The sequence below is a fragment of the Poecilia mexicana genome, unplaced genomic scaffold (genome assembly GCF_051168715.1).
Source record: "Poecilia mexicana isolate PSO_F unplaced genomic scaffold, ASM5116871v1 scaffold_21, whole genome shotgun sequence".
Classification (NCBI taxonomy): Eukaryota; Metazoa; Chordata; class Actinopteri; order Cyprinodontiformes; family Poeciliidae; genus Poecilia; species Poecilia mexicana.
In genome coordinates, this window is record NW_028263390.1 from 14,229,152 (window position 1) to 14,242,988 (window position 13,837).

General features: G+C 38.4%; 1 protein-coding gene across 6 annotated transcripts in view; it reads right to left on the reverse strand.

Moving 5' to 3' along the window:
- utrn (utrophin) overlaps positions 1-13,837 on the reverse strand; it is a 183,611-nt gene that overhangs the window by 65,899 nt on the left and 103,875 nt on the right. For all 6 annotated transcript variants that reach the window (XM_088002105.1, XM_088002104.1, XM_088002106.1 and 3 more), the window contains 3 exons: positions 9,494-9,666; positions 6,971-7,127; positions 970-1,099 (listed from right to left, as the gene is read on the reverse strand). In XM_088002105.1, coding sequence (XP_087858231.1) covers positions 970-1,099; positions 6,971-7,127; positions 9,494-9,666 — 460 coding nt within the window. The remainder of the gene's footprint in view (positions 1-969; positions 1,100-6,970; positions 7,128-9,493; positions 9,667-13,837) is intronic.

Below are 13,837 nucleotides of genomic sequence, written 5' to 3' on the forward strand. Positions count from 1 at the left end.
AAAAAAGAAAGAAAAGGGCAAAGGTTGCTTTATGTAAAAATGTTACAAGATTTATGTCCAAAATAACTGCTTTCATTATTATTATTGACTGCAACATCTCACAAAAATTTATGGGAAAGTCATTCCCAGGAGAGTTTACACAAAGGGATAATAATTCTATCCATCACTGTTTGTCATGGACAAACATGCATCTACCAGATCAATACAGTCATGCCAGTTTAAACAAACAAAAATCTTTCCAGATTCAATCACGAAGAGATAAAAAAGATCTAATGTGATTGTATTTTCCTTACAGAATATATAATCCCTTATCTATCTTATGTCAGGGGAACGCGGCTCTCTCAAAGTCAAAACTATCTGATGCGAGATAAGGGTAGCACTTCCTATTACAGCTTGGTAATTAGATGGGGTGACTGCTCTGAAATAAAACTACAATATTTGGACAAGAAAGGAAGGAAGGACCAAATGAAGTAAAGCTGGGATGACATAATGGAGGAAGGACATAGAAGTGTACAGAGAGGATAGAAGGAAGGAAGGACACGTGGAACATAAGGAAGGAATAAAGGAAACAAAGAATAAAGGACAGAAGGAAAAGGACAACTTTTAACAATGCAGTAAGGAAATAACTTGTGGGAATAGAAATGTTTTTCCATTGTCTTATTTTCATCGTCTATATTTACCCAGACATTATAGTAATCACATTTAATATGAAATATTAAATTATTACCAACTTGTTACAACTCCATAGTAATATTAGTATTATTTCTATTAGCAATGATTATTTCACAGTTATTAACCTTTTTATTAAAGTATCATCACAGTGTAAGCTTCTTATTACTGAACTGTTTTAGACTGTGTCACCATAATAAAGCATTAAGATCTACCCAAACTGAGGAAGCCAAAAATGACAAAAAATTGAGAATCGGGTGTTTTAAAAAAAAATAAATAAATAAAAAATAGGCAGCTAACCGGTCTTTGGCTGCAGATTTTTCCGCGGCTCTCCAGGTCCCTCAATGGGTTGGTCAGCGAGAAACATCCTGGCCTGGTCCAAAGTGCTGATTACCAAATGCTCGCGTTCCTTCAGTTCAGAGCAAAGAGTCTGCAGGAGAAACAAAAGAGAAAGAGACTTCAGAACCTAAAAAAAATTAGTTTATGACAAAAACAAAGCAATAATACAGTAATTTGAAAAAAAAAAAAAAAAAAAAGCAGCTACATCAGGATTGTAGCAGCTCTCGGGACAAGTTTGCAGAGACCACCCAGATGTTTTCCAGAAGTCTGTAAATTGGGTAAGTGTAAGCTAATGTAGCTTAGCTTGTTCTCTGCTTCACAGATGTGCTGAAACTCTGACACGGTTTTTCGGGGTACAGTTGCTCTTTTAAATATCCATCTACTATAAATACTTACATAGTTGTATCTCCATCTCTATCTACACACACACTTACACTGTACATGACATGGTGGGCCTTCATTGCTTACTGGAGTGTGGGATTGCTTTCTTAAGAGCCCGTGTAACTGAAGACACTGAAGCAAGTTCTTTAAATTGAATGATTCACTTTAATAAAGTGGTACAACTCATTAAAACAACAAAGGCTGCAAAAATCGGATGCCAAAAATCACCTGGCCAGTCGACACTGAGCAATGAGCAGATTACAACACACTGGATTTACACTGATGATACAATCTATGAGAAGCTGTAAATTCAGGTTGTTATTTTTATTTATTTTTTTTTTTGCAACTTTTAAATAAAACAAAAACCTATCATCTCATGGTGAAAATTTCTCCTAAATTAAAGCTCACACCACCCTAACATCAATTTCACACAGAATCCCGCAGTTCGTCATGCTGGAAGAGAGCACTGCACTCAAAAATTAGATCATCTCTGCTAATAAATGGTTTGCTCCATTCCAATGACTTCCCACAAATTTACATGCCAGATATAATATGCAGGTAAGTCAGAAAGTGAGCAAAAAAAGAGAGTGAGGAAGAGCAGGAGAGGTGTAAACAGACGAGCTGTGAAGTGGAAACACACTCTACACTTTATGAGTAAGTTGTTTTTATCTAATATTCACAACACAATTACAAACCCAATCTCAGCCTTGGTTGAAAACAGTACTATACGGTGTTATTTTCTTAATATAGCTTTAGGAGCCTAAACACTTCATAATGAGTTGGGATAAAGAAAAGAAATATACTTCCTCAAGTCAATTACCAAGTAGGAAAAAGCTGAATTTTTTTCCTTCGTGTTCTTTTCAGAGTGTTTCTCCACCATTGGTATCAGAATGGTAATAGTATCAGCAGAAGTGAACTGTAGATGGGCTAAAACTAATGGCACCCCTGGTGCCTACGAAATCACTTTGTATTGCAAAATCAAACCTTTTAATTTGATATACATTGGTATAAGCCCCATATTGTTTATGCATGAAGAAACCAAGGCTTTGACTTTAAATATAAAATCAGAGATTAACTTTTTTTCTGAATACCTTTTCTTTTGTTTTTGTTTTTTTTAAAAAAAACATGATGTGGTGTAGACCTCTATGATCTGTAAAGAGCAGAGGAATAGATGACACTTCTAATGTGCTGTAATGCTCTTGAGAGACATCTTGTCAGTAGAAGTCACGCTGACCTTGGTTGCGTCTGTGTGTATTCCTGCAGGTGAGATATTTTGCACGTGCGCCAACGTTTGTGTACAGGTCATTGTAAGCGTTCTCCCTGAATGTCGCCGCAAACTCTTATCTCCATGCGCTCTGTGCTGTGGCGCCAATGAGATAACATCACCACACAGCTCCTTTCAGAGCTCTGCCAAACATCCCTCTTCCTCCTCTCAAAATCCCCACTATCTCAGCCCCCATGCTATACACCAAACAACGACACCTCTTTCCAGAAAAAAAAAAACAACTTTAAAATAAATGTATCTTAACTCAAGGGCAGGAAATTACATAAATTCAAGCAGGCTCTGCAACAGAGGTTCGCTCGCATCCAAATAAATTACAAGACGCTGATGACTTCCCATTTAGAGGAGGCAAATGTTTGAGCTTGTGTTGTCTGGGCTAAATTACCTTTTGAATCCATGTACAGTTTCATAAGGAGGGAGCCTCAGAGTTATTCAGCCTGAAAATGTAATAGCTTCCCTTCTCCTTGCATTTCCTGCTATCTTGAAAAAGGTGGTTGTTGTTTTAAACAAGATATATAAATTTTTCTTTCTTACATGTCGGATGGAACAACCTCTTCCAGGCTTGGTCCTTGTAAACAGGAAACCTTTCCATTGCATAAATGGATAGAACATTAAAGGAGAACTAACTCCAAATTCCAACATCTTTACCTCAAATAAGCAGCAGCAGTTAAAAATTGGACAAAAACTGATGTTCAAGCAGGACAATGATCGCAAAAACACATCAAATTGGATATGGATGAAACATGATAGCAATAAATTGCTTTTTAGGAGCCGTCAAATTATGGTTCTTAACAAATGCAACACAAAACAAATTAAATCTGAGGAACAACAACAATAAAAACAAACAAAAAAAGCCTGATATGCTGCTTTATGTTTCCCATTATCCAAAAAGCTCCAGGTTGTCACAAAGCAACAGCTTTTTTTTATATAACAACTCAAAGTAAAAGTAAGAAATCTGTCTGATCAAATCAAAATATCTACAAGGGCAGAACATCACTGAACAACACTAATTTGTGTAGCTTTAATGTTGGAGTCTTTTTATGCATCTGTTCACAAAACCACATTATGTGGAACAACATGAATGTATTGTTGTTCATGCACCAGGCAGGTTTGACTGGCATACCATTATATTGTCGCCCTGCAGAAGTAAAACAAATCTGAAAAAAATATATAAAGTGAAAACGATTAAAAGTTAACCAAAAAGAGACAACTATGAGTCTGGTAAGGACTCTTCCAAGAGAGAATAAAGGCACTAATCCATTTCAGGCTCCTGTAATTCAGTCGGTTAAAGTGGAAATGGTCTAATCAGTCATAGAGACACAATGATTAAGATGTGCTCTGCAGCAATTTTTTTTAGAACTTACTTGCTTAAAGCAGGGTCTTTAAAACTACATAAGAATACATTAACACAATAATGAGAAGATTATAAACATTAACTTGGCTCAGATTTTCATTTCTTTTCTTATTAACTCAGAAACATCTGGAATTTTTTCTCAAACAATTGGACTGTAAATGTTCTACCATCATAAACAAGCGACCAGCTGTTGCAAAAGGAAGAGTGATAGAAAAAAAGAAAAAAAAACAAGTAATTTTCAGATAGAGTGAGGAGTTTATTCAGCTGTTGGACTTTGTTTTAGATAACTGAATTTGCAGTATTTTAATGGGATTTTAGCAAACAGACAATAACCCTTAGACAACTACTACAAAAGACCGCAGAAATAATTCATGTATGACAGGAAAACAATCACCGCTCCATCCTGCTCACATACTCGAAAGATAACATAATGCCAAAAACATGACAAATTTGATTATAATAACAGTGTTTGAGTCAGATTGGGCTGAATACAAACACAAAGGTGGAAAATGCATCTGCTCTTCACCTCACTTACACATCATTTTCCATTTTCCTTTCATCTAACAGTGCTTCTGTCTGATGCTACCTTTCCACTCTGGGTCTAACTCGGTGCTCCCTCAGATTTTTCCTTCCTCCGATTCCTTAATAACAGCAATATCCGTCTCTCTCTGCTGGACTAAGTGGCTTAGCCCTTCTCTTTTATCTCCCCCAACCTTCCAGAATAATAAAAAAAAAAAAAAGACGAAATAGGTTTTTTTTCCCCCACTTAGCCCTTCTAAGCCGTCCTTACCTTGCTGATACTGATTTCCATACATCAATGCAGACTAACCCCGTTCATCTGACTGAGCAGTTGGAGTGAAAAACCGTGTTTGTGAGTACAGTTGCTTTGCGAGTCTGTGCCTGTCAGTGCAGGCAAGTAATAGAGCATGACTTGCTCAAAGCCTCGGCTCTCTGTTCTACTCATCCTTCTAAGGGTCAGCGAGACCTCAGGCCAGCCTATTAGGAAAACGGAGAAGAAAGCAAGGGGGAAATATAAACTCCAAAGTGCGAAAATTAAACTTTCCTCAACCTCCCTCCTCAGGTTATTCCAATTTTTGCATCCTCAAAGGTGTGGAACCGGAGAAGAATGCGCAAATAGGTGGGGGGGGGGTAACAAAAAGGAAAAGAGAAATGAGGAGGACAAAGAAAAAGGGCAAAAAGAAAAAAAATAACATGGGGCACAAAGGAGTGAATGAAATGAAACCCATAAAAATATGAGAGAGAAAAAAAAGAGGTCCATAAAGATTGGACTGTGTGGTCAGTAATTTTTAGTTTGGGTCAACTACCAAGTATAAGATACTTTTCAGTTAATTCCCAACATCTGTTAGCTCATAACCAATCTATTATGCAAAAATGCAAAAAAGACCAGTATTTCTTCAGCCGACTGTCATGCAGCTTAATCAAAAATACATCACTGAATTTAAAGATTATTTTATGAGTGGTCTGCTCTTCTTGTTATTAATGATTCCCAATTAAATCATCAGTATGCTACACTTAGCAGGCGCTACAGCAGCCAAATAATTGATCATCTGCTGCCTACAAGAGCAAACCGTCTCCACAGGGCATCCTCTATTCATCTTGATAGTTTGGATTTAGAATAAGAAGGATATTAGGAAACTGAATAGTATCAATTTGGTTTTCTCTTTCATCGTTTGAAATTAGCATTAGAAATTGTAATATTCATGAAAAGTATTCATAAGGTGGCTTTTATTTTACTTTCTTCCTACTTTTGTCTGCAGAAAAAAGAAATATGAATCAGTAGTAGCAGAAGAAGCAAAGAGATCAGGGATAAATTCAATCAATTGGGGTTAAACAGTAGCTGGAGGGTAAAAATATTTGTCTGAAAGCAATTACTTCTGCAATAACTTTTGTAAAACTTGGTATTTATAATAAATAATTCAGTGCAGAACATCAATAGTGGATGGAGGAGGACGTAGAAGGGTCAGAAAATTACATGCGCTGACAGTTTATAAACATAAATGATTCATAATAGTGCCAACAATAATTCTAGGAATTCAAAAGGTTAAATAAGTGGGTGAAGTGTTATGATTTGGAATTTAGATGTAAATGTATGAATTTCAGTGAGATGTTACTGTGCCTGTAAGAATTCCCAAAATGAGATTCTCCCCACTCACTTTTAAAGATCTGTAAAAAGCATTACATACATTTATGCAACATAATCTCGGTGAAACATTGACTGCAGCTGTCCAGAAGTAAACTTTGGAGATTTTTTAAGATCTTTTGGAGTCACAAAAATGAAAGATAGAAGGACAAACTTACAACTCCCTCCAACATTGTCTGTTACATTTTAGGATGTTTAATGTGTTAAATTATTGTGGGTAACAAATAAGTGACTATTCATTGCGACACTGATAATTTCATAAAAATTATATCTTAATGTGACTTAATTCTCTACTAAACTACTAAACAAATATGTTCATATTTAAGACTAAATGTTTTTTTGTTTGTTTTTTTTTTCCCAGATGCTTCTTAAAGATATCTACCAAGTGACCAAAAGGCTGTGTAAGGTGCTGCATAGAGTAACTAATAAAATAACCTATGCAGACCAATTTAGGCAGCTAATGTCTTTATTTCCAGGCACAAAATGATCTGAGCATGCTATTGACAGCACACAAGCACCTCTAATTTCCCCGGGAGAACGGCAGTGGCGAGTAATATTGCTTTTCTTTTACAGAAGCTAGTTAGGACTCACTCAATATTGGGTTTGGCCCCAGAGGACATGTGACCATTAAAAATTTAGAACCCAATAGCTGGAAATACGATGAGGGTTTAAACTGACAGAAATGCCCCTTCAGTGTGTAGAACATGAGCTTTATAGAAAACAAAAATATACAGATAAAAAGAGATCCTGCACAGTGCAACGGGGACGTATTGAGAGTACGTACCATGCAGTGGTTCTGCTGCTGCAGCAAAGTGGGCACATCCCCTCCGACAGGCATCTGTTTGGCCAGCTCCTCGTCCTTCGTGCAGATCCACCGCCATAGCTCCTCGAGGAGGCCCAGAAGACGTGACCAGCGCTCCGCACTCGCCTCCAGGTGGGCTCTGCCATCAAACATCACATGATTTAGTTGTGATACAGTTTTCTCTTTGATGCTATTCTTGGATTCTCATCTTGTACAGTTGTTCTCTGTTGTTGATCTATTTTTGAATCATCTTTTCATATGATTCAATAGTAAAAAAAAAAAAAAAGCGCTTTTGGCCATATTTAAATCTTAAATACAATGGCTTAAAATAATTTTAATGAAATAAATAAATAGCGAAAACACTTCACTTAGTGTAAAAAATGTAAGCTTCAATTCTGCACAGATTTATAGTATAGATCTGTGTCTGTTTTCCTCGATGCCCGTTTAGATTTACATTTTGCAAACTTCAGTGGGTGACTTAAACCTGTTTATTGAATAGAAGCTGCTGGGTGTACTGAGTGGGCAGGAGCCCACTTTAATTTGCAGCTGTGTATTAAGGATGCTGGGAAGCAATTCTTCTTTTTCTCCTCCCCTTTGAGCGTAATGTTGCTCCTATTGCTACCCAACAAGCTACCTTTAATTACAAATTTACTGCAATTAAGCCATAATGGGCTGTATATTATACACAATCAGGCACTGTATGCCCCCCTCCTATGCATGAAGGCAAATGAGACTCAGTTAGTCTCATGTTTCTGAACTAAGTCCGGTCAAAATTCAGAATCACCTCCAGCAGGTTTTATTTTTCTCTTTAGTCATTCTAACATTTCCTGCCTGCAACTGTGGCTCTGCTGTGCTGCTTCTTTCGTTTCCCACTCCTCCATTTGGACTTTGAACGTCTCCATCTGGCTCCTGTCATCTCCACTTCTCCCCTCACTTTCTTCAGCATCAACACTTGTGCACATTAATGATCCATTTTATTTATGCCAGACTTGTGGCTGGCACAGAGTTATTTGCGTTTATACAGCTTCCTAAAAGACTCTCTGGTCTTTCAGGAAGGTTTTTGCATTTTGCATACTGCACAACTTTGTTTAGGTTTTTTTTTTAAATGAAGAAAAAAAGCTTTTTTTTTTTTACTTAAGTTTGACATTTAAAAACATGAAAAGGATAAGGCTGGCTTAACTTCACCTACCAGAACAAAGAGTGGCATATTTTATTCAGGTTTTTCCTTGGGAGGTAATAGAAGCCATACTTCCATCCATCCTTGAGCCACACTGGTGTGCGTAATCACAGCAGCTGATGCAAAGTGATTTATTTACACCTTGAAAAGTATTTATTCTTGCTGAACATTTTCAAGTTCAGTCATGCTGAAAACCCCGATTACAGTGGGTTTTATTTGGATTATATGTAAAAGACCAAAACAGAGTACCACAGACAAAATTATGCATTATTTTTCATATTTTTTAGGCTAAAGGTAACTATAGAGGAGTCATGGGTTGTATCTGTTAACAGAACTATTGTTTAGCTCAGAAATGCTGCCTTTGGTGGTAGAAAAAAAATATGCTCTAAGAGCCTCTTTCGCTGTTTGTTAGACCAAAGTCCAACTTTTGCTGAGAGTACTGCGGAAAACCGATGTTCACAGATGCTCTCCATCCAGGCTGAGCGATTTTAAAGGAAGAAAGAACAAACATTTGCTGGATATGACAGGCTGTTAGAGACATACCACAACCAAACAGCAGTGGTAACTGCAGTGCAAAGCGTTTCTACAAAGTACTGATTTGGAGGACAAATGCTACATGCTACTTATTTCCTGTTTTCATTTTTAAGATATTTTCAAAACTGTGGATCTTTTTCTTTCCACTTCACAATTATGTGCTTTTCTCAAATGCACTGATAAAATGGATGTAAGCGTACAGTTCAAGAAATTACTTCCGCAAGGCACTGTAGGGGAAAAAAATAGAAAACAAAGCCAAGTGCTCTAAACCCTATAGATCACCAGTCTGACTCCAACAAAACATCTGAACCAGTGTCAACATGGGAAACTTTTTCAGGAATTTGTGTTATTAATTATGTTTCTGTCATATTCTATAATAGTTTAAATTATAGTAGTATCATGAATATGCTTTCTGCAAAATAACTTTGGATGCTAAACAACAAGCCAAGCAGCATTTTAACTAACCCTGTTTCCCAGTGTACTGTTTATTTGGAGGTTGCTAGGCACAACATCACACAAGGAGTCAAAGAAAAAATGAATTCTCTGAAACTATTTGGCTATCAGTAGACAGCAAGTGCTTGTTGCCTTGGTATTTAGTTACAAAATTCTCACTTTAACTTATTTAGTCACCGACATGATTTACTAGTCAGCTGACCAATGAATCGGAGTCTGATAGCTCTGTGATGATGCGTCTTTTGGAGCTGGCTGTAGGATTTTGGCTGCACAGGCCTTTCTGAATGGACATGACATTTTCTTCTACTACCTTAATGAGGGTTGGACGGTTTTCTAATTACCGGATGTTGGCTGATTTGGCCTTGAGGTCACTCCAGCGTTGGTTCATGTCGTCTAGCCTATGCTGGAGGAACACAGCTTCCTCCGAGTTGCCCAGAGCTTTGACCATCTTCGATTTGTTCCCATCCACACTCTTGTAGATGTCATTGTGGGCATCAATTTCTGCCTGGATGTCCTGCAAAACAGAAAAAGATTTTCTCAATTAAAAAATTAATAATTAAGCAGAAAGTTTTCTTCGTTTTACCCCACATTGGATTTTGCAGCTACCTCTAGACTGTCAAAGCCAATAATATTGGATTTTCATGCACAGATTAGCCTCGAATGAGTTTATGGGACACTGCACACATTTTCAGAGGGAAGAAAAGTTTCACAAGGGACTCTGAGTTCAAGAGGTTTAACATTTACTCTTTTACTGCACTGGCAAGTCAGCCCAGACCAGAAGCAAGTTTCTATAGAAGGTTTGGCTGCATGCATGCATGTTTGATCAGGTTTTTGCAACATAATGGTTATTATTCATGCTGTGCATTTGCAGCACGCAATCACAATCAACAGTATGTGCTAAACAGAGCAGATTCGTTACACAACCAGAACTCAAAGAGCATTTGTGTGAAAATGTTGAACCACAAGGGAGGCTGACGTAGGCAGAGGATTCTGTCAAACGTTTTATTTTTAGATGTGTAAAACTGCTCCATTTTCCTTTCTCTCTCTCAGCTGAGACTCCCCTCAGCTCGTTCAACTTGGCTCAACCCAAATGAAGATAAAGACTCCAAAAGCAGTGTGGATGACAGTAGAACTGCCTGGAGCACTGAGGCAGATTTGGATTTGGGACAAAATTAGTGTAGATAGAGGGAGTAGCAACGAGACATACGGTCTCATTACATTGGAGGACTATAGTGCTAATAATGGACAGTAAGTGGGAAATTACCAATCATTAGCTGATACTTGTATGTCATTTGCACTGAGCCATTATTTGTGGAAGCATGGAAAAAGTACCGTTTCTCAGGTTTGCAACAAGTAAACTACAATTTCCCAAATGCTAATATACTCGCCAAACAGTTTTAATCTTAAATGAATAAAGCACTGTTTCAGATTATCAGATTTCTTCTTAAATTAATAATTAATCCCCTCTCACAGGACTAAAGCTATTAACTATTTCAAATGTAGTAGTTTACTGTTCTTAAAGAGAAATCAGAAACAGTTGGCATCAGAAGTTAGAGCTTTACAAAAAAACAGCGGAAATCAGCAACAAATGTCTGATCATATCCCACAATTTGGGATTTTTTAAATCTTTACTCCATTTGTGAAAAACAACAAAATGGGGATTTTTCATTTCTCAAGCTACTACTAAAGCTCAACTTTGCTTCATTCTTGTTGACACAAAATATCATGATACTCCTGGTGAGAACATCAATTAAAGTCAAGTCAATGTGCACGCCCAGATAAGAACAACTGGTAAAAGCATCCAAGGTGTTGACATGGCAACGATTCACTGCAGAACCTGATCCAAACAGACATCTGAGAGACCAGAACACCTGATCCTTGAGTCTCAAACTGAAAATCTGAAAAAAGAGATGTGCTGTGAAATATGAAGGCCCCAACATAAGTATGGGGGTTTATAAAGTTGTGATTACCTGGGCTGCACTGTCACACATCATAGAAGAACAAAATCATGGAAAATGAACTTCAAAAATCTTAAATTGTTTTTGTGAGTAAACAAAAAGTCCAGAAACACCTCCCGCAAAACTAACTGAATCGAACATGCTGTAATTTACTGATTATCAATAGACATTTAACCAATCCTACTGATGTGATCTACAGAGATAATGACCTAGAAAAGGCACTACTCTAAAAGGTCAAGGGAAGAGCAATGAGACACCAGGGGTGAAGATGCATAGACAAAGACCTTAAGGATGAGTGATGGAAAGCTAGATGGACACAGTTAAAGTAAAAGACAGAAAAACGCCCTCCAACAAAGCCAGCTGGCTACGTTTCAAGTCATTACCCAAGTGCTTCCCTTTCCTTCTTCTTTTGCACTTCAGTTTCCACATAAAAATAAATAAAAAATAAAATAAAAAGACGACTACACACACACACACAACCACATAAATGAATTCAAGACTCAAGACAGAACACAGACTGTGAGGGCATGCAGAGGCAGACATATTAATTTACAAAGCAGCCTTTAAATTTCATTTCTCCCAGTGAATGACTACTTGGAGGCAGGAGTTTATGTATGTCAATGTGCTTCCTGAGGGGCTCGCAATGTAGTGACAGATCATTTTCTCTCCACACGCGGATGCAAAAAAAAACATTTATGTGCCACGGGTCATCAAGTCAGCAACAATTGGCCTCTGTTTACTACTATATGAATGTTATCAGCGAGTTACTGACTAGCATACAGAGTTTTAAGTCCCCACAAATGGTCTCAGATCAGCAAAACAAGGAAAGTATTTTACTTGCATGTGAAAGTGTTACAGGCATAAGGATGCAGTGGTAGCAATCTGGCAAGATATCAGTGCTTTTTGTAAAAATCTTGATTTTAAACAAGTTCCACATGTAAAAACATATACTTAAAAGAAAAACAAAGCATTAAAACCAAAGCTATAAAACTAGATTTTAATCCAAGATTTAAGCACTCCAGAAACTAAACATTAAATGACATCAAAAGCAGGAAATGGAAATATTGACCATACCCCATCATAACATTGGCAATAAATAAGTGAATAAATTGCAGGTCTAATTTTGATTCAAATTGGCAACTTTGCACTTAAGAAGTCCAATAGACAGCTGGACCATCATAACAATCACAATGCAGCAAATATACAGAAGAAAAATTTGTTTTGATAATTCACGTGAATACTGCTTAAACACAAAACTCGAGTGAAATAAAAGAATAGTTATTTATTGATGTGTACCTGTTCAAACTTTCCAAGCAGCTCATGCAAACTGAAGTTCAAGCCAATCATTCTCAGAGTGTGCTGTGGCTCCTCCCACTCACTGCAGTCTCTACATCTTCTCAGTCAAAGTGCCCGCAGAATATTAAAGACCAAGAACAATCTGGCAAGTTCTCCAGTGGTTATTACCAAAGTACAATCCTCCAACGTCAGGAATAAGATCATTAGTAATTCCAAGATCTGAGCAAACTTGGATCCCGTGAGAAATAAACTTTGTGTTTATGAAAAGCTTCAGCATCAGAGGGTCTAATCCAGGTTGCAGTCCAGAAACAGGAGACTTACACACTTGGCAGCACTCGCGTACGTGTGCTGGTGTGTGTGCTCGCCCAATCCCAACCCATGGCAGTAGTAGCATCCTCCTCTGGCGGGCATACAGCTGAGTGGAGAGGGTTAGAGTTGCCCTGCAGTCATGCTGGGACTTGGACCTCAAGACGACTGGTGCCACTGGAGGTTTAATAAAGTCACAGCTGGAGGCTGACACTTGACTTCCTGTGGCCACGAATGAGGCACTGAAACCGAAGGGGGAAATCCAAGAAATCTTGGGTGGAGGTCTGCAGGGAGGAGATAACTCGTCTCTTGAGGAACAAGTCGGCTTCTGTGAACCTGTGCGGTTTTTGGGGCTGGCGTTTCTCCTTCCACCTTGTTATGCTTCCCTGCCTCCACTTCCCTTCTGGGCATGAAGGAAGCTGTTTACACCATGTCCAGCAGTCCAATCCAGGGCAGGGCCGGGGCGGTTGTCCTCAATTATCGAGATAAAAAGCACTTCATTCCTGCCAGCTACGCAACCGCAAGCCCTTCAAGAAGAGAGTCATTGATACAAAGAAGCACATGGGCTGCTTTTTCTCTTCCCCTCAGTGAAGTCTCAAGCAGCTACCTCAGCGTCTCTCTCACTAGCTGCCCGTCAGGTCTCAAACTCCAGTATGGTCTCGTTCCATCACACCCTCCTAATCACTGCCATGGCTGGGCCACTTAGTCAAAGAATGCCTTCTTCTTCTTCTTGTTGGAGACACATGTTCGCAGCGAGCTGCCTAAAGGCTCTGCGTCACAATCTGGTACAAGGACTCCGACTTTCTGGCTTCTAGAGGCTGAGATCTGCTGATTACCCTCGATGACTGTAGAAAAAAAAAGTTAAAATAGAAGTAGCTGAGCTGAGATGAAGAAACTTCCTTAGAATCAACCTAATTCAGGGTCCAGCAAACTTCCAAGTTGGCATCCTGAATCCTCTCCCCTTCTCTCTGTTGCTCTTGATCTCACTGGTCACTAGCCCCAGTCTATCACACAGCTGTTTATTATTTTAATCAGTATCCTCCCTTCCCCCTCCTCTCTTTACCTCTCTCTCCCCTAAACCAATTCAACACACGGCGCACACCCACTTCCTGAGGCCTACACAGG